Source organism: Sphaeramia orbicularis, chromosome 12, assembly GCF_902148855.1.
Source record: "Sphaeramia orbicularis chromosome 12, fSphaOr1.1, whole genome shotgun sequence".
Taxonomy (NCBI): domain Eukaryota; kingdom Metazoa; phylum Chordata; class Actinopteri; order Kurtiformes; family Apogonidae; genus Sphaeramia; species Sphaeramia orbicularis.
In genome coordinates, this window is record NC_043968.1 from 5,719,087 (window position 1) to 5,743,114 (window position 24,028).

Consider the following 24,028-nt stretch of genomic DNA (forward strand, 5'->3'; position numbering starts at 1 on the left):
AATGTACAATAAAAGGCAGAATAAAAAACTAAGACACAAGCATCAACAGTCCTTCTCAGACATTTAACCAAAACAAAACAAAGGCTAACACCTGGAATTTACTGTTAAATTTAAGTGGACAACATAAAGTGGAAAAGGTTCAGACCACGGCAGAAAAGACACACAGCATGTTAGAGAAAAGAGCACATTAATGAACTAAATGAACAGAATCATCCAAACCCACTGTGTGTCCACAGTATTCTTCAGTCTTGGTGGTGCTTCCATGGTTCAGAACATTACTGACACCACAGTTTAAATAGATCACAGTCACTTTAGTTCTTACTCTGAGTCGTCTTCTTCCTTCAGTCTTGGCCTTGCACTAGTGATGCAAGGATGTTTTTTGGTTTTTTTTAACCCGCTTTGTGGAATTTTTTGACCCACCCCACAAATAAAGTGACATTTTTTAGACCCGCACCAACCTGACCTAGGTCCGCTGATCCGCACATCGCTACCGCTCACTGCGCTCCATGTTTTCATGTAGAAAGATGAGAGTATGGACATGCACTGAATGAAGGTTCGTGCCCTGTAAGGGTGATGGAAGGGAGAGAGAATAACACACGACTAGTCGACTCCAACAAAGTAACGTCGACTTGTGCCACAGACGTCGATGCGTCGACAAATGGACTTTTCAGTTAATGTCCTAGCATTAAAACAAGCAACAGTCAAATAAACAGTAGAAGAAGGGAATGGATTAATGTCCTGGGCGTGCCCCGTCCTTAGACCCTCCTTCTCGACAAGGAAAAACTCCAAAAACCCAGTGGGAAAAGAGGAACCTGAGGGAGAACCACAGTGAAGGACAGATCCACTCCCATGGACAGACAGACTGTAGATGAACCAGGACTGATGGACGTCCATCTGCTGATGTAGTTCCAGTCTGTACAGACGCAGTAGGGTGGGGGCACATGAGGGGGTCCATCTAATCAGATGAGACAGGTGAGGGTGGGGGAGGAGGTCCATCCAGGCAGGTGGGGGTGGGGGAGGAGGTCCGGGGTCACAGGTCAGGACACAGATGAGTCACCTCAGATCCCCTCATCATTGGGCCCCAGGCGGCTACAGCTGAAACAGTAGCCCCTCCCCCAGAGGGGAGTTGGGAAAAGGGACACCGGGTGAATGTTGAACAGTGAACTGTATATTGGAAATTCTTCATTCCTCGTTCTTCTTGGCAGTTCTTCTCGGTTCAGCTGGACTAGTTTAGCTCTTTTGAAAATGTTTCGTCCCTCATCCAAGAGACTTCTTCAGTTCTGATAACTGTCTAGGGAAGCTGGACTTATAACACACGAGGGCTGTTCGAAAATATCGGCTCTGCAGTATATCACGATATTTCATTTCACGATACTGTATTGATATTAAAAAGTACTGTATCGATATTTTTAGGTATTTATTCAAATGCAGATATTGCGTAGGTTCCTTTTTGTTTTTTGTTTTTCTATTTTGTTTATTTTTTATTTATTATTATTTAACACTGTTTTATTAAATGACGGTTATTTGAAGCATCCTAAAGAGACAGATGTTAGTTCCTTTGTTGAGATTGCACAAAAAAAATGTGAAGTTAGTTCTGAACTAATAGAACATGAACATTTGAGCAGGATCTGAAACTGTAATGTCTGTAAAACAGAATTTAAGTTTTAAGTTTTTACAGAGGAAAGTTTGGTGATATAGCATTAGATCCTGTTCTGATCCAATAAAAATGTGTTTAGTATTTGTGTAGATTTCAGTTAGTTTTAATTCCTTTTTCAAGCAGGTTTGCTGGTTTTTATTAGTTTTAATTTTTTTCTAAATGCTTAGTTTTAGTTTGGTTTTAGTTTTTTCATATATCATATAGAAGACGACTCTAAACGACAAGTGATGAGAAGTGACGGACTGTGAAATGCCGTATGTTGCCACCAGCTAAAATTGCTAGAGCCAAATAAATTGATTTTGTATCAATCCGACATTGGCAAAGATGAAAACTAAGGGAATTTCAGCTGTAATTTTTATCCGTTTTAGTTAGTTTTGTAAGGACACAATACAGTTTCAGTTAGTTATGTTTTTTTTTTCTTTTAATTATAGTTTTTATTTATTTCAGTTAATGGAAATGTTTTTACAATTCTAGTTTTCGTCATTTCATTAGTTTTCGTTAATGATGATAACCTTGGGACACACATTCCAGGAAACCCTTAGGGCTTTACTACACCTTTACGATCAAGCCAGTAAAATGGAAAAATAATAATTGTTGAGACTTGTCATACACATATGAATGGTTTAATTTGATTTGATGCAGATTACTCACCTTTAAAAATTCCGAGCTATAAAAATGACTGGAGTAGAGCCGGAGGATTTTATCAGGTCCTGTGACTAATAAAAGTTTGTAATGAAAGTTTTCCCATGAATTTTTAGTCAAGTTGAGTTGGTACAGAATATCCCTGGTGTTTCTTTTTTGTAAATATGTGCTTTAATTTTCGTATGTTTCACGTGGCAGCATCTTTCCCCTAATTGTATGTGTTGTCACGGTGGTTAGATCTATGTTTTCATGTGCTGTTGGTTGAATGTGTAATGTGTTGTCCACAAAGGTCTCCAGAGAAATGGGTTTGTGCCCCCTAGTGGCAGGATATGATAAAGCACTGTGGCTAATGGGGACAGTTAGTTGGAGGTTTGAACTGTAGTGACCTTCAGTTTCATTTGGATGATATTGCTGACTACAGCCACGTCTCCTCAGACAGATGTGTTCCTGTTCGTGTAACTCTGATGACTTTTAATAGTGGGAGGAACTGTGGGTTAACTATTGCCTCAGCAGACGACGAGTAGTGTCAGAAGTGTTTTTGCTGATGATGACAGTTTGATTCTTTGAATTCACTTGAAGCATTGTCTTGTTTCGTTGTAGAATATGTGTCTTATTTGATGACGGCCCCACATACTAAGCTGCTGCAGATCGGAACTAACTTCACCGCGACATGTGTGATCCAGAACACAACTGAAGTGACAGTAGACGACCTGTACTGGAGTCTGGGTCTGACCCCTGTGCCTACAGAGCTGTACACCAGGATCAACAGCACAGCTCTGAATGTTACCATCCCCATCACCCGGGAAACCCCCGACTGGTTATTTTGCTCCGTCAAGAAATCCTCACCTGATGTTATACTGAACCGTAGCAAATACAAGCACGGCATCTTACTTCAAAAAGGCTGTAAGTGTTTGATCTTACAAGTCAGTCAATCAATCAATCACATTTTATTTATATAGCGCCAAATCATAACAAAAGTTATTTCACGACACTTTACATATCGAGTTGGTCGCAAGGTTCTAATAGTTTTGGATTTTTCATTCTACTTTAGTTTTATTTAGTTTTTAGAGCAGGTTTGCCAGTTTTTATTAGTTTTTCTTTTTTTCTAAATGCTTAGTTTTAGTTTAGTTTTAGTTTTTTCATATCCTTTATCTTTCTCACCGTCATATTCAAATAAATCACGTACAAGACTTTCTCCCAACTTTACTCTCCATGTTTCCAGTTAGAGTTAGAACAAGAAGACGACTGGAAACCACAAGTAATGAGAAGTGTCGGACCATGAAGTGCCACTAGCTAAAATTGCTCAAGCGAAATAAATCGATTTCATATCGATCTGACACTGACAAAGATGAAAACGAAGGGAATTTTATCCATAATTTTTATCCGTTTTAGTTAGTTTTGTAAGCACACAATACAGTTTCAGTTAGTTATCATTTTTTTCTTTTAATTATAGTTTTTGTTTATTTCAGTTAATGAAAATGTTTTTTCAATTCTAGTTTTCGTCATTTCGTTAGTTTTTGTTAATGATAATAACCTTGGTTGGTCAAAACCAGACTCTAAGCCAATTTACAGAAACCCAGCAGAATCCTCCAGGAGCAAACACTAGTGAGTGGAGACAGACGAAGGAAAAAGTACCTTTAACAGCAAAAACCTGGAGCAGAATCAGACTGAGGAGAATGGACGAGTAACAGGAGGAGATGGGGTGAAAGAGAGAGAGTAAAGGAGGAGAAAAAGAGAGATAGAGAGAGACTGGGGGACAGGGGGAGAAGGGGGGAGACACATGGATGCAGTCGATGCACAGAAAACTGAACAGATCAGAACGTGTTTGAGTAGGGATGCGCTGATCTGATATCTGAATACTGATCCAAAGGCTCCATCTGTGACAGGGGCTCAGATCCTCAGATCCATCAGTTCAGCTCTTTGTTACTCTATTTTTACATCAGGCAGCAGAGTACTACAGACTCACACCTGTTTCCTGAAGGCAGTGCAGATCAGTGCACACAGATCAGTGGCTGAGAGAGCTGGTAATCTGAGAAGGTGGATTATCTTCATTTGACACATTATCTACTTTTCAGAGGGACTGAACAGCTCATGTGATTAAATAAATAATAGTACTGTCCATACTTTGACTTTAAAAGACCTGAGTTCCAGTGTAACTATATCTGTATATTACAGAGAGCGTCATGAGTTACCTGTGGATTTAATGTTACCAGGCCGGCAACAGTACTCAGTCAGTCCACTTTAACCTGCGGAGTTCAGAGTCCTGCTTTACTGCTGCTAGGGATGTAACAATATGAAAATTTCATATCATGGTTATCATTATTATCACTGTATTGTTGAAATCGTGCTCAAAATGTTCAAAAAGTACTGATACACACACTGAAATAATTTAGCCAAGTTGTATTTTGAAAAAAATAAATAAATAAAATAATTGACACAATGCACTTTCTGTGTCAGAAACATTCAAATATTAACCCTTAGTGGTTTGAGCCTATTTTGTCCATTTTTCAGTCCTTTTGATTTTGCCTTTATATACTATATAAACAAATGTTTACTATACCCATGTTTGGGATCTGTTTTTTCAGCACAACTTCATCTATATCATCTGTCTATTATTTTTTCACTTTAACCTACTATAAAAACATAAAAGGACAAAAAAAATACAAGAAATATTGAAAAATATATATAATTTATTGCATAAATAACACACAGATGCTTAACAAACCTTTTCAAAGACTTTAAAAGTGAATATTGGTTCCAGATATTAGGTATATACAGTTAAATTTGTAATAAATTAAAACTATACTCAAATATTTGACATAAAAGCAAATCTTTACATAGGGTTTTTTCCCCTAAAAGTGCGGTAATCAAACACGGTTATCATGATAATTAGAATTTAAACAGTAATACTAACCGTCTGCAATTTTACCGCGGTTTATCGTTATACCGGTAATCGTTACATCCCTAGTTGCTGCTGAAAATATGACTTAACACCGTGAAGAATTCAAGAATCTCTGAGAGTAGTTTGGTATCTGAGAGGATTTAGATGGAGGTTGTTAGTCCCTCAGGAAAACTCAAGGATCAAGTCTACAAAGTGTAAGACTGGTTTACAGCTGGATGTTTTTCAGTTTTAGTGATGGTGTTTGTCAGGATTGTGGGTAACAGACAGGACTGAGCACAGCTCCATGTGAACACTTTAATGTCCATTTAAAAAATGGGACAGCAGAGCATTCCCTGTTATAAAGGCCTGCTGCTCTGGCAACAAAGAGTCATCTGCACCAAGACATAATAATATTGCAACTTGTGAAATTTAATAATGACCAGTTGTTAAAAGTATGTGATGTATTAAGTTTTAACACATTAAATTAAAAAAAAAATGCATTTCCTTTGTCACTGACAACAAAGGAGTCTGCATTTAAAAGGTATAATGAAGGACTGCACCAGCTATTGTTTTTCAGTTATCCTACGAATAAGTAATAAAATAGCACATTTGTTACATTTTGTTTTACAAAGTTGCTGCTTTTTGATTAAACAAACGTCTGCTTGTCGAAGGCTAGGAATCAGTATCAGAAGTAAAAAAGATATCACCTCATCCCTACGTAACACTTTATCAGCACAGTTCAACTACAGTATTTATAACATCAGCTTATGTTCAGTTCTTGTTACTTAATCTAGGATTCTGTAAAACATTAAAACATGGATACTTGTTTATATCAGACTGGAAGAAAAATCCAAGGTACTCTCTTTAAACACTAAAATGTCTTTAATAACATGGCACGGTCATATCTAGACCCTAAGGCTTGAAGCCGAAACGTGTAGAAGTGTTTTTTGGGTCTGGATATGACCGTGCCATGTTAATAAAGACATTTTAGTGTTTAAAGAGAGTGCCTTGGATTTTTCTTCCAGTTTGAAATCTACTTTAGGAATCCCTTTTTCCAAAGAGCACCTCAAACAAACTCTTTTTTGGTCCGAGAAGCATTCCTTCCCATGAATTTTTTATGGATACTTGTTTGCAGGACTTGTTCACGAAAGGGTGAAAAATGGACTGATGTTAGATGATCTCTAGAAGCTATATGACATGAACTGTACAGAAAGAGCAGCTGTGGAAGTGGAAACAGATCCATTAAGTCTGTGAAGGTGGATTATCGGAGTAAAGTGTTCCTTTTTAACCATCTGGGTCCTGTTTCAGAAAGCAGGTTTAGTGAAACAGACATTCCCTAAAATTAGGGGAAACGTTGAGTTTTCTGTTTGATAAAGTGAGCTCATTTTCAGTCTGTTACTTCATCATCTTTCTTTGGAACAGTGACCTGTTCGCTGACTCGTTTTCTTCAACAAAGCCACAGTGTCTGTGCGTCTTCTCCCTCTTTCCGTCTGATTGGCTGCTTCATTTCCTCATTCATACAGACAGAATCACTGCACTTTCACTTACTTACAGTTTAGGAGAGGGAGCTGGCATTCACTTTTCTAACTTATTTTATATTTGCTTGTCCACTTATATTCAGTGATTAATAGAACCGTCTGTCACATCTGTGTATTTCTTAATATTATTTTTTATTAGTCTAACACTGTGACATTATAGGTATGCAGACAGCTGTTAAGCCTACGCATATACTTACCGTGAATATTCTGTCAGTCTGGGTCTAAATAATAAAATAACAATGGACATTTGATCTATGAATATATTGCCTCTAAATAATTTACTATTTTACACAGTCATCAAATCAAACAGTTCTCATAAGTTTAGATACTGTTCTTTAATGAAAACATGAGCAATCAAAACGATGGGATTCAGACTAAACTGAGACATCTAAAAAAGCACGATCATTAAATAAAGCATAACAGTAGCGAAAAATGGACAGTATTTCACAAATTTTGGTAGAGTATGTAAATTATGAGCACAACTGTAAACATAGGCTTTTTTTGGTTTGTTTAAATCACCATTGATTTCACATTGGGATGCTGTTTTTTTTCCTCAGTTATTTTTTTTATTATTGTTTTTTGTTTTTTTTTCTTAAGCCTGCTTTCTGAGACAGACCCCTGTACACGAGGCACATCCTTACTTGTTTTCTATGCTGTTGTAATTAGGGCTGTTAGAAAATATCAGTTCTGCAATATATCGCAATATTGTATTTCACAATACTGTATTGATATTAAAAAGTACTGTATCGATATTTTCAAATATTTATTCAAATGCAGATATTGTGGAGGTTCATTTTTGTTTTTCTTTATTGTTTATATTTTATTTATTATTATTTAACACAGTTTTATTAGATAATGGTTCTTTGAATCATCCTAAAAGCACTTTTTTCTGTCTGAGAGGCAGATGTTCATTCCTTTGTTGGGATTGAACTCAAATCCTGTTCTGATGTTAGTTGTGAACTAACAGAATCTGAACATTTGAACAGGATCTGAAACTGGAATGTCTGGAAAACAGAATTTCAGTTTGAACACAGTTTGAACATTTTGTGATAGAACATTAGATCCTGTTGGGATCAAATAAAAATGTGTTTAGTATTTGTGCAGATTTCTGCTGGAATTCAATTCTTTTAGAAAATAATCATTTAAAAAAAGAAACAAACAAAAAATGGCCTTTTTAACAGTGTCATGGTATATCGTGATATATCGTGATCCTAGTATTGTGATTTGTATTGTATCACCAGATTCTTGCCGATACACATTCCTAGTTGTAATAGAATGTGCAACATACAAAATCAACACAACTCTCCGGTGTTTTTGCATGATATAATGTTATGAAGCAAGGTCAGTTTCCTGAATTTCTTTCCGTGTTGTTGTTTTTTCTCTTGATACCAGATTTGCCGGTGAAGCCTGTGAATCTGTCGTGTATGGCAGTCCAAAAGGGCGCCATCATCTCTCCAGTCATGGTGTGTGAGTGGGAATCCAAACAACCTCAGGGCGGTCAGTTCACTACAACTTACAACCTAGTCGTTCGAGTTGTCGGGTGAGTACACCCATAGTGTCATATTTAATGCATTTTTCTTTGTGTTACAGTGGATTGTTGGATGTAGATTTGATTTAAGTGCCAGCATGGGAGGCATGTCATTTACATGATGACATTATTTAATACTCAAACGTTTTTCTTCTCTATAGTGATAGTTACAGCAGAGGTTCACATTTATACAATGGTGTAAGTGTCCATTAAAGGTTAGAAATGTTTTGCCCACAGCTATCGGGACTATACTGGGACAGCCGGTCCTGGTAAAACTAGTGCTGAGGTGAATCTGAGTACTTTCCCCCACTTCATGCCGATGGAGATCTGGGTGGAGGCCACCAATGAGCTGGGAACAGCAGAGTCGGAACATCTGAATAAAGATGCCAACTCATTCGGTGAGTTAAACAACAACCTGTGCCAGACATACTCTGGTTCGTCATCACTTTATGTTGGCAAACGTATCATTTGTAACTCATTTGAGCAGCACAAATCATATACAAGGTTCCTGTGGAGCCTAAAAGTCTTAAAAGTCTTGAATTTACACATCTGCATTTAATATCTTAAAAAGTCTTTAAAATGTATTAAATTTGATATGGTAGGTCTTCAGTTATGTTGCGATAGATCTAGATCTGAGTGTGTGCAGTGTGAATGTTGTGGCCACATGTGCATGAAGGGAGGTTATGATCAGTATGTCACATTCATCTGAGAAATCTCTGTTTTTGTTGTAGTGAAAACCAACCCTCCTTCAAATGTCCAAGTCATTTCTGAAAAGACTTTCACCAAATCCCTTCTTGTTAACTGGACTCAGCCTCTTGCTAAGGTCCACTTGGAGTTAACATATGAAATCCGATACTGCTCAGATGGATGTCACCAGTGGGACTATGTAAGTATGTTTGTGTGGAATAAAGTAAAGAAACTGATAAAACATGTGTGGCTGTTGAAATAAGTGTCATTTCCAAGTAGGGATGTAACGATTACCGGTATAACGGTAAACCGCGGTAAAATTGCAGACGGTTAGTATTACTGTTTAAATTCTAATTCTCATGATAACTGTGTTTGATTACCGCACTTTTCCAGAGAAAACGCCTATGTAAAGATCTGCTTTAATGTCAAATATTTGAGTATAGTTTTAATTTATTACAATTTTAATTTGATATACCGAATTTATGGAACCAATATTCACTTTTAAAGTCTTTGAAAAGGTTCGTTAAATATCTGTGTTATTTATGCAATAAATTATGTACATTTTTCAAATCGGATTTTATATATGTATTTTTTTTGTTTTCTGGCCTTTTGTGTTTTTATAGTAGGTTAAAGTGAAAAAAATAATAGACAGATGATATAGATGAAGTTGTGTGGAAAAAACAGATCCCAAACATGGGTATAGTAAACATTTGTTTCTATAGTATATAAAGGCAAAATCAAAAGGACTGAAAAACGGACAAAATAGACTCAGACCACTAAGGGTTAATATTGGAATGTTTCTGCTACAGAAGGGACATTGGGACTGTTATTTTATTTGTTTTTTTTTTTGTTTTTTTCAAAATACAACTTGGTTAAATTATTTCAGTGTGTATCAGTACTTTTTGAACAGTTTGCGCACAATTTCAACAATACCACAATAATAATGATAACCATGATAATTTTAGTCGCAATAACCGTAATAGGACATTTTCATATGGTTACATCCCTATTTCCAAGTATCTATAGAATCTACATTTGTGCAAAATAAATGAAGGGGATTTGTTTACGTTTCCTCTAGGTACCGTCCACAGAGATCGACAAAAACATCCATTCCTTCAGACTCCAGGACCTTACACCGTACACAGTTTATATCACACAGGTTCGCTGCAAAAATGTCCATCCAGGCTACGGATACTGGAGCGAGTGGAGTAACAACGCTACGAAGAGGACGCCTGAAGACCGTGAGTATCACAGCTGCCTGTTCAGACGAGATGAGCATTTAAAATGGGGCGGCTGTGGCTCTGGAGGTAGAGCGGCTCGTCCAATAACAGAAAGGTTGGCAGTTCACTGTCCAAGTCAAGTGCAGTTGTGTCCTTGGGCAAGACACTTCACCCACCTTGCCCCCAGTGCTACTACTCACACTGTGAATGTTTGGTGGTTTTGTTGGCACAGATTGTTCGCCATGCTTCTGTCAGCCTACTCTAGGGCAGCTGTGGACACAGATGTAGTTTACCACCACCAGAGGGAGAATGTGAGAGTGAATGAATAATGGAACCAATGTACACGCTTTGAGTATGCATTAATAGAAAAGCATTACATACATTTAATCCATCATTACCTCCGCCAGGAGGTATTGTTATCACTTTGCTTTGTTTGTTTGTTTGTTCTCAATTTTAGTGTAAACCTCTTCCACCCATCTTTCCCAAACCTTCCCCACAGATAGGCCTAGGCCCTGGGACCAACCCAGTCCATTTTGGTCCCAGTAGGACAAAGTTCAAGGTCACAGCAAGGTCACAACAGCTACAGTTTTCCATCTGTCATCACTGAGACATTTTCCAAAATTCATCCAAAATTCCAAACGACTCCGATTCTCCTCCAATTTGATCCACCTGTAGCTTAGAACAATATCTTGTATCTGGAACTAAATTGTCCACATCCACTGTGGAATGTGGACTCTGTTGACATTTACATTTAACACTGAAAATCCCATTTCCCACACATTTAAAATTAGAACTCAACAAATATTGATGTCAATTGAATCTGATTTGATAGACACATGACTGGTACCAAGCTTCAACTTTTTCTGCTGTTTGGAACAACCTGGAAACTGTTGAATTTAAACAGAGATAATCGATCCACACATGCACACCGTTCAGGGTGTTGGGAGGAGGTTTGTGTTCTGAACACTTGTTAATATTATAATAAATAGAGCTGGAGCGATTAATCGATTAGGTGCTTGAAGCAAATGCAAAAATTCACTATTCGATTAATCGACTCGAATTGATTGAAGGGAAATATTCCATTGCAGTCTTCCTGAATTGAAGCTTCTTTGTGGGTCACAATAAGCGTCCGTGTGAAACACAACAGTGGAACCAATGTTTAACAGCAGAGAAATGAAGGAAACAAAGCTTTGATTCAGGAGAATTGTGGTTGAATGATTTTTTTTGGATCACTGTGACTTGATTAATCATTTCAACTCTAATAATAAAATATAGTAAGATTTATAAAGTAAATAAAGTACGATAAAGTAAGATTTATTTTTGTCAGTACATAGATCACATCCACCACACACTGAAGTGGAGCTTTTGCATTTAACCTGGGGGGGGGGGGGGATATAGCAAAAATATCATATCATGATTTTTAAAAAATGAAATCACAATCTTGATTTTATCACAATTCTTTGCATTGATCTTTGAGACTAATTTGCCAGTTTCTTAACAGTGCAACCAAACAATTTCCCCATGGAAAACATAGACCTTAAAGGAAACAATAAACAGACAATTTAGCTCAAAGAACCTTCCAGGACATTTTTAATTTAAATAGTTTGTGCAGTTTTAGCCCACATGTGCCAAGAACTTAAACATGCTTAAGTGTGAACAACAACACTCTGATTAAATGCACTCTTGAACATAAAAACTAACCTGCACTTGTTTTTTGCGGTAGCCTTCAATAAACATAAAAAGTAAAAACAAAAGGAAAAAAAAATACAGAGCAAACTAGAAAAGCACTCGGAGCGCAGACTTCTGCCAAGGCAGATCAGTCCCCCCCCCCCCAACACCACCAAAATGTAGTCATTTGTTCCTTGTGCCAGTATCAACTTTTCCTGAAAATTTCCTGAAAATTCATCCATAACTTTTTGAGTTATCTTGCTAACAGACAAACCCAGATGAAACCATAACCTCCACTGTTACACTTGGTGGAGGTCAATATCAATGAGAAAATGCCTGTTTCAAATAATACTCCAGGCTTCCAGAACAGGTGGCTGGAAATGTTGCAAGTTACTGTTGTTTGCGCTTTGTTGTTTGAGGAAAAGCCAAACCAATTCCATACAATGGAAGTGGAGTTCTTTTTAGGAAGGAACTCGCCCGTTTCACTGTCAGCTGTGACTACCGCTACACAACGTTTGTGAAATCCATGTGACGTGGACACGGACGTGATGCGTCTATGTGTCAGTATATAACTACACCCAGAGCTGTTGAATACTCTATGGCACTGCCTACATCATATTATAGATGATTCCACCATCTCTGTGCTTTGTCAGATCGTCGATACGTTCTAATCCTTCACAATCTAATATGGTCATATGGCACACCCCTAATTTAACCCATCACTAGAGCATGCAGGAACACACCTCACACTGCAGACTAGGAGCACTGGGCTTGGCATATCAAGCACCGGGGGAGCAAATGAGGGATGAAGTGCCTTGCCCAAGGCCACATGAGCCAACAACTTTCTGCCAGTCGGGGAAATTGAACCGGCCACCCTTCAGTCACAAGCCGAACTCTCCAGCCTTCTAGGCTGCTAAACAAATACGATAATGTAAAAGAATTCAAGCTTATTGTGTTTATATTGTGTTTCCAAAGCAGCACTGATTTTGTTTACTCATTACGGGCAGAGCAGGTTGTCCAATAACCAGAGGGTTGGCAGTTCAGATCCCGCTCTGTCCTAGTAATGTGCCGTTAATTAGCAGCCACGTTTCCTTCAGTCTGTAGTTTACCACCACCAGTGTGTGAATGAATATTGAAGTCAGTGTGAAGCGCTTAGTGTGTCTGCAAAAGTGCTATAATATTAAAATGTACAAATACGTCTTTGTCTTAGGCCCAACGAGTAAACCGGATCTATGGCTAAGCATTGATGAAGATGAGAGCAACAATGAACGACAAGTGAAGCTGCTCGTTAAGGTAAATACAGTCAGTTGAACACAAACACTTCACAATGTACACAAAACAGCAGAGGGTCATTATACAACATGTCAGCAATGGGCTCCCCCTGCATGTCCTCAGAACCACCATGTGGAAACCGATCCAAATCCTAAATCTGTACTCCAAATACTGCACTGACAGTCAGGGAAAACTAGGGCTGTAAAAATAAAAATATTGGTAAAAAAAAAATATCGGTTCTGCAATATATTGTGTTATTTAATTTCACAATACTGTATGGATATTTTTAGGTATTTATTCAAATGCAGATATTGTGGAGGTTCATTTTTGTTTTTCTTTTTCGTTTATATTTTATGTATTATTTAACACTGTTTTATGAAATAACGGTTATTTGAAGCATCCTAAAACACAACACAAATACAACTTCTTAAACTGAAAAATATTTGTACAGCTCTTCTCTTCCGTTGCCAAAGAATTCCACATCCTGACACCCACAACACAAATACACATTTTCTTCACGTTAGTTCGAACCCTTTGCTGTTTGAAATTAAACCTCCTTCTATGTTCTTCATCCTGGGATACTAAAACAAATAATCTTTGCAAATTTGCAGCAAAAGTCCGTTTCTTGCTCTAAACACAATCAACCACATCTTTAATTCAGCCAACTCTTTAAACACAAACAATCCTGATTTAATAAACAACTCATTTTTATGTTCCCTGAAATTAACATTATACGTTATTCTTATTGTTCTTCTCTGTCATAAAAACATATTTTACCCCAGTGATAAGGGACTGTGCTGGAAAAATTTGAAAATGACCCTGAAAAGTGCTTGAATTTGACCTTGAAAAATGTGTACGAACCCTGTATCCAAAGGGAAAGCAGCCAAATGATGTAAAATGTAACTTAATGGTCTGTAGGGATGTAATGATATGAAAATTTCATATCACGGTTATTGTGACCAAAATTGTTACGGTTATTATTATCACGGTATTGTTGAAATGTGCTCGAAATGTTCAAAAAGTACTGATACACACACTGAAATAATTTAACCAAGTTGTATTTTGAAAAAAAAAAAAAAAAAAAAAAAAAATTGGCACGATGTATTTTCTGTTGCAGAAACATTCAAATATTAACATGTAAACATCAAACATACAAATGTGCATTAAAGATGGAACCTTATAGCCATTGTTTGACCATTTTCCATGTTAAGTTTGTGTTGAAAGTGCTGTAATCAAACACGGTTATCATGATAATTAGAATTTAAACGGTAATACTAACCGTCAGGAATTTTACCACGGTTTATCGTTATACCAGTAATCGTTACATCTCTAATGGTCTGTTGTAGATGATATCATTTTTGTTACCGCCACTCAGTGATGTGTTACTATTGTTAATTAACATACCATGTGTCATTCTGCCCTGCCAGGAACCTAAATATTCTAATGGGAGGATAATACGATACGACATGAAGATTCAAGACCTGAAGGAGAAAGACAAGAGTGGAGCAGATCAGTGGGAGAAGATCACTGTCAGTGAGCCAGAGGCAAACAGCAGCTCCGGGCACTTCACTTTACTCAAACAGATTCATGTGGCTGATAACACACATCTGCAAGTCAGAGTCAAAGCTGTCAATTCTGTGGGCAAATCTCCAGAGGCGACATTAGTCATCCCCAAAAAATCACACGGTAGGTGTCCACAGTGACGCTGAGCTGCTCACTCAGAATAAAATGTTCGCAATAGATCACAAAAACACATAAGATAATTGATCCCACTATGGGGAAATTTCTCAGTTCACACACTGCAAAAATCCAAATCTTACCAAGTGTATTTTTCTCATTCCTAGTCAAAATATCTCATCACACTTCAAATAAGACAGAATCACCTGAAGAGTATCTATTCAGTGAGATATAATAACTGATTTATAGACAATAGATCTGCAAAATCTGATTTCAAGATAATTTTCACTTGTTCCATTGGCAGATTTTTTTTGCTTAATTTAAGATTTTTTTGTTTTATTCGCGCAAAAAAAAAAGATCTGTTGTCTAAAAATCAGTTCTTATATCTCACTTACAAGTTACTCTTTAGGTGATTATGTCTTATTTTAAGTGTGATGCGATATTTTTTTTGCCTAGAAATGAGAAAAATACACTTGTTCAGATTTAGATTTTTGCAGTGCAGCAACAAATACAAAAACGAAGTGCAGGAACGACAGAAAACAGAAAATATGCGCTTGTGAATCATAAAATATAAAGGAAAAAAGTAAGTATTTATATAAATGTAGATTTGAATTTCGATACTATGTACATATTTACAGTGTATTTGCATATGGTGGTGTGTGGAGGGGTTGTGGGTTTAGAGGTAACTGCTGTATAGTCTGACGGCTGTGGTATCAGTCCTTGTTGCACTGGGGTATAAAAGTCTGGTGCTGTAGGAGCTGCTCAGGGCCTCTACAGTGTGGTGCAGGGGGTGGGAGGGGTTGGCCATGATGGACGTTAGTTTAGTCAACATCCTTTTGTCCGCCACCACCTCGATGGAGTCCAAGACAGAGCTTTAACCTTTTTAAAATAAAGGATAAAGCACATGAGAAATGAAACCACTGGCCACAATAAGAACTTACAGTATGGGATCTAATCAGAGGTGGGTAATCCCAGCTCCACAGAGTAAAAGTCCTGCCATGTATTGGTTCTACCTGTTCACTTCACACAGGTGATTCCCATCTACCTGGATGAGGAGTTGTGCTCCTGAAAATGGGCCGGTTCAATGAGTGGTTGGAACAAATACATGGCAGGACTTTTACTCTATGGAGCTGGGATTACCCACCTCTGGATCTAATGTACTTTCATTAACTTTGTGCAGTTAAACTACAGTTTTTAACAAAATGTTAGGATGTGTATACTGCATATGTGAACTAATGTGTGGGTGTAGCCTTAATTTTGAAAATGTTTCTAATTTTATGAATGCTGGTATTTTATATCTTACCCAGGGACAACAGTTGAAAAATAGCTTTTTTGCTAATACTGGCACATTTACAGAAATGTTCATTAATGTGTACTGTCCCTGCTAAATAAAAAGCACAAAATAAATAAATAAGATAAATAAATAAACACAACGGAAGGCTTAGTAGTTCAGAAAATGTATTTGAAACTGTAAATATAAACTACAGCACTGGTATAATAGAAAAAAAGAGGTGAATAATAAGCAGCATCTCATGTGCTGTCCACTATTTTACACATTTACTCTGTTACTACTGTCCATTCCTACAGGTGGAGGTTCACTGTTTCACTCCATGTTTCTTAGCTCATCAACAGACTGTGACTTCTACTGTAGACACAAATGTGGACATGGTCTGAACTCATTTTCATTCATTATTGTTTCCTTTGTGTCAGGAAAATCCACTATACAGGTTTAAGTTTATTTAATGGTATATATGGAATTTAGCATCAGCATGAAAGCGATGTGATGTCATTTGTTTGTAAAGTGATTCTTAAATGTTTTTCTGTGTGTGCTTATGAACAGTGCTCCCCCCGGTGCGTGATCTGAAGGTCTATCCTGATTGGGATAAGCTGATGGTGATGTGGAACAGTACAGACCCTTTAGAATATGAATATGTGGTGGAGGTGTCCGATGGTCAGCAGATGGACTGGCAGAAGGAAGGACAGAGCGTCAGAAAAACCGCCGTCAGAGGTAAACTCCTGCACAGTAAACAGCTCTGTGGAAACGAAATGTCCATGGAACGCAGACTGCATGGACTGAGAGGGCTATGGTGTAGACCAGGAGTGTCAAACTCATTTTAGTTCGTACAGCCATTCAAAATTTTTCTTTGTTTTGGTGCAAAAAAAGTTAAATGAATGCTGTGTTCCAGGCCGTTTTTTGAGCCTGTAAGTCACAACTTCAAACCACGACTTATGACTTTGTAACGTTCCAGGCAAGTCACACCAAACTGCCTGAGCGCAAGGAATTGTGGGAGCTAGATAGAGCTGCAACCAATTAATCAATTAGGTGCTTGACGCGAATGCAAAAATTCACGATTCGATTAATCGACTCGAATTGATTGAAGGGAAATATTCTATTGCAGTTTTCCTGAATCGAAGCTTCTTTGTGCGTCACAATAAGCGTCCGTGTGAAACACAACAGTGGAACCAGTGTTTAACAGCAGAGAAATGAAGGAAACAAAGCTTTGATTCAGGAGAACTGAGGTTGAATGATTTTTTTGGGATCACTTTTAGTCGATTAATCGGTTGCAGCTCTAGAGCTAGATGCAAACAAACCAGAATGGTGGACCGTACGTTATGCTTATTTACAATCATTTCTATCACTAAAGGTGTTTGTTCTTTGCTTATTTGAGGGAAACAGAGGAGTAAAAACAGTGCATAGGGCAAGAGAAGGTGTTCTACCTTTTATTTTATATTATTTGTATGTTTGGATTCGTATTTGGTATTAATTTATTCTTGTCCTCATTGGACTGAAAACTAGCTACCGCTAGAACAGCTGCTGATTATACAGAACATTTGCAGATAAATAATGTCAGATCAATACCTTGCTTTAATAAATAATCTGCATAAACACCTCATCCATGGGGGGGCGCCATTGCTATGTGACGTCAGAACTCGAAACTGGGAGAACATGGATCTAGTACGAGTTCACAGGTGGAAGTCACAGGTTTGACTGAACATTCCAGTGCATTTACACCAGTAGAAGGATGGAAAAACACCAGTTACAGGTGGACTGGAACGCAGCATAAATAATAAAAATGTTAAAATATCTACATTTTCAAACTTTCCTTTTTGCAAAAAATAATAAAGAATATGATCAACTTGAGATTTTTAAGAAAAATAAGTGCAATTTTAACACTATTATGCCTCAACTTATCATTTATAGATGGATCTATAAAGGCACAAAGCATTTAGTAACAGGCCTATTATTGTTAAAATATTTGTTTGCGACTTGGAGCGGTCCTTATTCATTGGTTATATATATAGGTATATAACAACTGTATTTACTCTAATGTCATGGATTTTCAAGAGTCTATAGACTTTACTCTAAACGTCTTCATCAAACTTTTCATCCCTGTCGTATGTAGGATACCTGGAGGAGTTTGTTCGCTACAACGTGTCTGTGTATCCCATTTACCGGCACGGATGGATTGGGAAACCAGCGCGTGTAGAAGCATATCTGAGGCAAGGAGGTAAGAACCACATCCTGATCAGTGGCTGCCAAAGAAAAGTTTGATTTTTAATATCATGATATCTAGGGCTGTGTATCAGCAAGAATCTGGCAGTACGATACAAATCCCAATACTAGGATCATGATACGATATATCATGATACTGTTCAAAAGGCAATTTATAGTTTGTTTCTTTTTAAAAATGATTATTTCCTTGAAGAATTGAATTACAGCAGAAATCTGCCCAAATACTAAACACATTTTTATTTGATCCCAACATGATCTAATGTTCTATCACAAAATGTTCCTGTGTTCAATGAAATTCTGTTTTACAGACATTCCAGTTTCAGATCCTGTTCAAATATTCAGATTCTATTAGTTCACAACTAACATCACAGCAGTATTTGAGTTCAATCCCAACAAAGGAACCAACATTATTGAATAAAACAGTGTTAAATAATAATAAATTAAATATAAACAAACAAAGAAAACCAAAAAACAAAAATGAACCTCCACAATATCTGCATTTGAATAAATACTAAAAATATCCATACAGTACTTTTTAATATTGATACAGTATTGTGAAATGAAATATCATGATATATTGCAGAACTGATGTTTTCTAACAGCCCTAGTCACGATATCTCATAAGGGGAAATGTAGGTACAGCAGCAAACATAAGTGAACAAACCTGTGTTAAAGTCCGACCTGCTCCATTTGTGAGTCTCATAAAGCTGCTGTTGTGTTCCCAGTTCCTTTGGACGGTCCCTCCGTCACATCCAGCAAACCAGGATGTTTCAACGCCTATCTGGAGTGGACGGACATTCCTGAACACAGACGCCGAGGCTTCATAACATACTACACAATCTTTTACTCTGATGGAAATGAAAGGCACTGTACGTATCTGACCTACATGGTTCACACAGATGTTCTGTTTTTTAATCTACAGGAATAGAAGCTACTCATGTGTGTTGTGTCATTTACAGTTGTAAGAGTACCGGGTAACATCACCTCATACACTCTGAAGTCTTTGAGCCGCAACACCAGGTACGACGTTTGGATCACCGCTTCGACCATCAACGGTTCAGTTGATGGTTTTAACCACTCCTTCCACACTCTGAAGTATGGTAAGTGGAGCCTGTTGAACACAAAGGCCTACTTCTGTTATACAGACTCCAGTTTTAGCTCACCGGTAGGGATGTAACCATGTGAAGATTTCATATCACAGTAATTGTGACCAAAATTAGCACGGTTATTATTATCACGGCATTGTTGAAATGTGCTCAAAATGTTCAAAAAGTACTAATACACACACTGAAATAATTTAACCAAGTTGTATTTTGGAAAAAAAAAAAAGAAACAAAAAAAAACCCCAAATAGAATAATAGGCACGATGTACTTTCTGTTGGCAGAAACATTCAAATATTAACATATTCATTTTCATTTCTTTATTCATTCCAATCTAAATGTTTGGAAAGGAGCAGGATGAAGAAAACTTCTAATACCTGCCCCTTTCTTCAAACATCTGCTTCCATCAGATATGTTGCTGTTACAGGTATTATTACAGTAAACAGTTTAAATAATAGTCAATGCAAATAAAACAAATCCAAAATCCATATTCACATGTAAACATCAAACATACAAGTGTGCATTAAAGCAAAGTTATTACTGTTAACAAAAACTAACGAAATGACGAAAACTAGAATTGAAAAAACATTTTCGTGAACTGAAATATATAAAAACTATAATTAACAGAAAAAAACCATAACTAACTGAAACTGTATTGTGCATCTACAAAACTAACTAAAACGGATAAAAATTATAGATCAAATTCCCTTCGTTTTCGTCTTGATATGAAATCGATTTATTTCCCTCTCTCAGTTTTCTCTGCTGTCACCATACGACACTTTTTGCTCCGTCACTTGTGTTCACTTGTGGTTTCCAGTCGTCTTCTGGTCCCCACTCTACCTGGAAACATGGAGACTAAAGTTGCAAGAAAGCAGCAGAGTCCTGTCTGGGATTTATTTGAATACGACGACGGAGAAGAGAAAAGAGAAGACAAAACTAAAATTAATACTAAAACTAAGCATTTAGAAAATAAGAAAAACTAATAAAAACTATCAAACCTGCTGCAAAAATGAATTAAAATGAACTGAATTAGAGAAAAAAGTCAAAACTAAATAAAACTAAACTAGAATGAAAAATCCAAAACTATTAGAACCTTGCATTAAAGATGGCACCTTATAGCCATTGTCTGACCATTTTCCAGATCAAGTTTGTGTTGAAAGTGCAGTAATCAAACATGGTTATTATGATAATTAGAATTTAAATGGTAATATTAACTGTCAGGAATTTTACTGCGGTTTATCGTTATACCGGTAATCATTACATCCCTACTCAGCGGCCAACAGGCCATGAGCTGTGGTGAAGTTCACTTCTGGACCTAATGCTGTGTCTTCACTGTGGACCTGGTGTTTGTATGCGGCTGAGGTGTTCAGTATCCTGTGTTTCCTTCAGCTCCAGGAGAAATCGAGGGCATCGTGGTCGGAGTGAGCCTGGGCTTCCTGTTCGTCGTCATCCTGACCATGCTGCTCTGCATCTGCAAAAAAGACGTGTAAGTAACAACACAAAAGCCCTTTATGTTGTTCTGTGGTTTCTATATAATGGAATAATTAACCACAGCCTCATAAGGCTTAGAAATAATTACTAAACAAACAACATTAGTCATAGCTCTGAGCAAACAACAAGTGGAACGGCTCTTGGTTAATGAGGGATAAAATTATTAAGATAGACGCCAAGAGTTAATTCAGTCCAGTTCAGGTCAGTACCGTCCAGTTTCACTGAATTCAGATTGATTCAGTTCAATTTAACTTTGAATGAATCCCATTCAGTTCATTTGACTGTGTTTGTCCACTCATTCAACCCCAGTCTGTGACCACCAGGGCAAAAACAAAGGTTACAAGGATTTATTTGAGGGGTTCCCAAAGTGGGGTACACATACCCCCAGGGGTACTTGGAAGAAGCCCAGGGGGTACTGGACATTTTTTAGGAAAAAATACATTAAATAAGTCATCATGTACCGAATACAAAATAAATAATGTGAATTAATGCTGAAATATAAATTACAATAAATACACTCGTATAATAGTTGTATTGTCAATCATCCTGTTTAAACTTTGGTAACATTTTAAGAACATTTCTATTTTATATTATTCAAAATGAGTTTATTTGAGTAGATAAGTATTTTTTGTTGATGAAAGGTTCATTTATTAATTAATGACCAATTTATTTTTCTTATCAATAGAGGGGAGAGCACTTTTCAGTTTACATTTTGCACACAAAATTTACTTAAAAATATTATTTTTTATATATTAAAGTTAAATATATGTTGTTTGTTTATAAAGTTTTGAAAATATAAGCAGACACCTTTGGCACAGGAACAAATTTTTCCTAATTTTTTTTCAATCAAAAATGCTGAAGCGAGAGTTGGGGGTACTTGGTTAAAAAAGAATATTTCAGGGCGTACTCCTCTGTAAAACCTTTGAGAACCACTAATTTATTTAATAGTGTTCATTAGTTAATACAGAACTTAAAATAAACCACAGATAATTACCATAAAGAATGTGATTCTGCTGCTGCCTTTTTTTTTTTCTCTGCTGATCCAGTGGTTCTTGTTGCTGTTAAATAGTGCTCTGTTTCCTCTTTTATAGGATTAAGGAGAACTTTTGGCCCCAGATCCCAAACCCTGGAGAAAGCACCATTGGCAACTGGTCTCCTGATTATCCTCTGAAAGTACGTCTGACATTTCAGCATTGTTTATTACAGATGTTTAAATAATCCTTTAGTTTCTACAACGTAATAAAATTGGTGTTAAAATCCCATCAAAGGTTCTCATACTAAACTACACACAACAGATTCTTTTTAGTCTGTATAAGAACTCCAGAGGTTTTCATGATTCTCAGTAAGTCTGACTATAAAACAGACTTTAAGGATATCTACTGTCAGACTCGCAGGTTCCATCTGCACTGTTTTCACATTTTTTTCCCCATATTGTGAAAGTCTGACAGGCTTCCTGCGATTTAATGTTTTCTGCAGAACTGCTTTCTTTGTAAACCCCTGTCATAACTAGAGCTGTGTATTGGGAAGAATCTGGCGATACAATACAAATCCCAATTCTAGGATCACAATACGATATATCACAATACTGTTAAAAAGGCAATTTTTTGTTTCTTTTATTTTAAATGATTGAAGAATTGAATTCCAGCAGAAATCTGCACAGATACTAAACACATTTTTATTTGATCCCAACAGGATGTAATGTTCTATCACAAAATGTTCCTGTGTTCAAACTGAAATTCTGTTTTACAGACATTCCAGTTTCAGATCCTGTTCAAATGTTCAGATTCTATTATTTCACAACTAACATCAGAACAGGATTTGAGTTCAATCCCAACAAAGGAACCAACATTATTGAATAAAAGAGTGTGAAATAATAATTAGTAAAATATAAACAAAAAAGAAAAAACAAAAGTGAGCCTTCACAATATCTGCATTAGAATAAATACCTAAAAATATCCATACAGTACTTTTTAATATCGATACAGTATCATGAAATGAAATATTGCGATATATTGCAGAGGTGATATTTTCTTACAGCCCTACTTATAAATGGGGGCATGTGATAGAAGACACAATTTACATTATAATCTTAATTAAATTAAGATGTTCTAAATAAGATGAAAAACCTAAATTGTTTGTTATATTGCATTTGGAAAATAGTCCTTTTGACAGTTTTTTTAACGCAAAATATCCATACAGTACTTTTTAATATCAATACAGTATTGTGAAATGAAATACCGCGATATATTGCAGAAAAGATATTTTCTTACAGCCCTGTCATAACTCTGTCCCCACACTGAGGCCATTAGTCTCAGCTTAATAAGACCGCAGCCTTTACCACATGTTTGGAGTACCATCCTGCATGCAGAGGTGCGTGCAGAGGTGCATTGTGGGGCAGATGGCTGGTGTTGTGCCAGTATGACCCAGAACAAAGCAGCCACTTCTCAGGCTGTTTGTGAGGCTTCAGTGTGGAGGAATTTGAAAACACCTGACCAACATCTTCTCAGCACCACTGGAAAACTCTGCAGAATGTAGAGCTCACTTGAAAATATCTGCGGTATTCCCAGAACCATCACTTATGTAAAAGTAAGAAGACGTGGTTTGATTATTATCATATGAGTTCACTGGTAGAGTCAGTTTATGCAGCTGAGGTCAGTTTACTGTTGGATGATCAATAATCTGAGTTTGTGATATCATCCGTATTTTAGTTCTGTTCAATGGACAAATAAATTACTACTACTATTACTTTTAATGTGGCTACATCAAGTCCAGTTTCATCAGTGAATCTATTTCAACTAATTTTGCAAATAAAAATTCCAAAAATAAGTTCACACAAAAAAGACAAAAAATTTAAGCAAGTTTCACTAAATACAACACACAAAAACAGTTGTTGAAAATTGACTTAATTAGGGCTTGGAAATGAAATATTGATGATAATTGTTTTTTTCTTTCTTCTTCAAGGTTTATTTAGTTTACCATCACCCCTTTTCCACTGCAATTCTGTTTCCTTTTATCCAGGTAAATAAACTCCTGGTAATAAAAGTTCCTGGGAATGTTGGTGGAAAAGGGGCTATTGTCAGCAAAAATACTGACAATGAAAAAAAAAAACATGTCACTCATATAGATAAAAAAAGAGCTAATTTTTAGGATTT

At 36.7% G+C, this 24,028-nt stretch overlaps 1 protein-coding gene across 4 annotated transcripts in view; it reads left to right on the forward strand.

Annotated features, from left to right (window-relative positions):
• The window catches only part of il6st (interleukin 6 cytokine family signal transduce), a 32,893-nt gene that overhangs the window by 6,257 nt on the left and 2,608 nt on the right, over window positions 1–24,028 (forward strand). For 2 of the 4 annotated variants that reach the window (XM_030149866.1, XM_030149867.1), the window contains exons 3-15: window positions 2,900–3,202; window positions 8,111–8,258; window positions 8,484–8,644; window positions 8,978–9,132; window positions 10,012–10,174; window positions 13,032–13,114; window positions 14,521–14,779; window positions 16,611–16,778; window positions 18,175–18,279; window positions 19,010–19,153; window positions 19,244–19,384; window positions 20,775–20,871; window positions 21,968–22,049. In XM_030149866.1, the coding sequence (XP_030005726.1) occupies window positions 2,900–3,202; window positions 8,111–8,258; window positions 8,484–8,644; window positions 8,978–9,132; window positions 10,012–10,174; window positions 13,032–13,114; window positions 14,521–14,779; window positions 16,611–16,778; window positions 18,175–18,279; window positions 19,010–19,153; window positions 19,244–19,384; window positions 20,775–20,871; window positions 21,968–22,049 (2,009 nt within the window). The remainder of the gene's footprint in view (window positions 1–2,899; window positions 3,203–8,110; window positions 8,259–8,483; window positions 8,645–8,977; window positions 9,133–10,011; window positions 10,175–13,031; window positions 13,115–14,520; window positions 14,780–16,610; window positions 16,779–18,174; window positions 18,280–19,009; window positions 19,154–19,243; window positions 19,385–20,774; window positions 20,872–21,967; window positions 22,050–24,028) is intronic. The other 2 variants (XM_030149868.1, XM_030149869.1) reach the window with 1 other exon arrangement.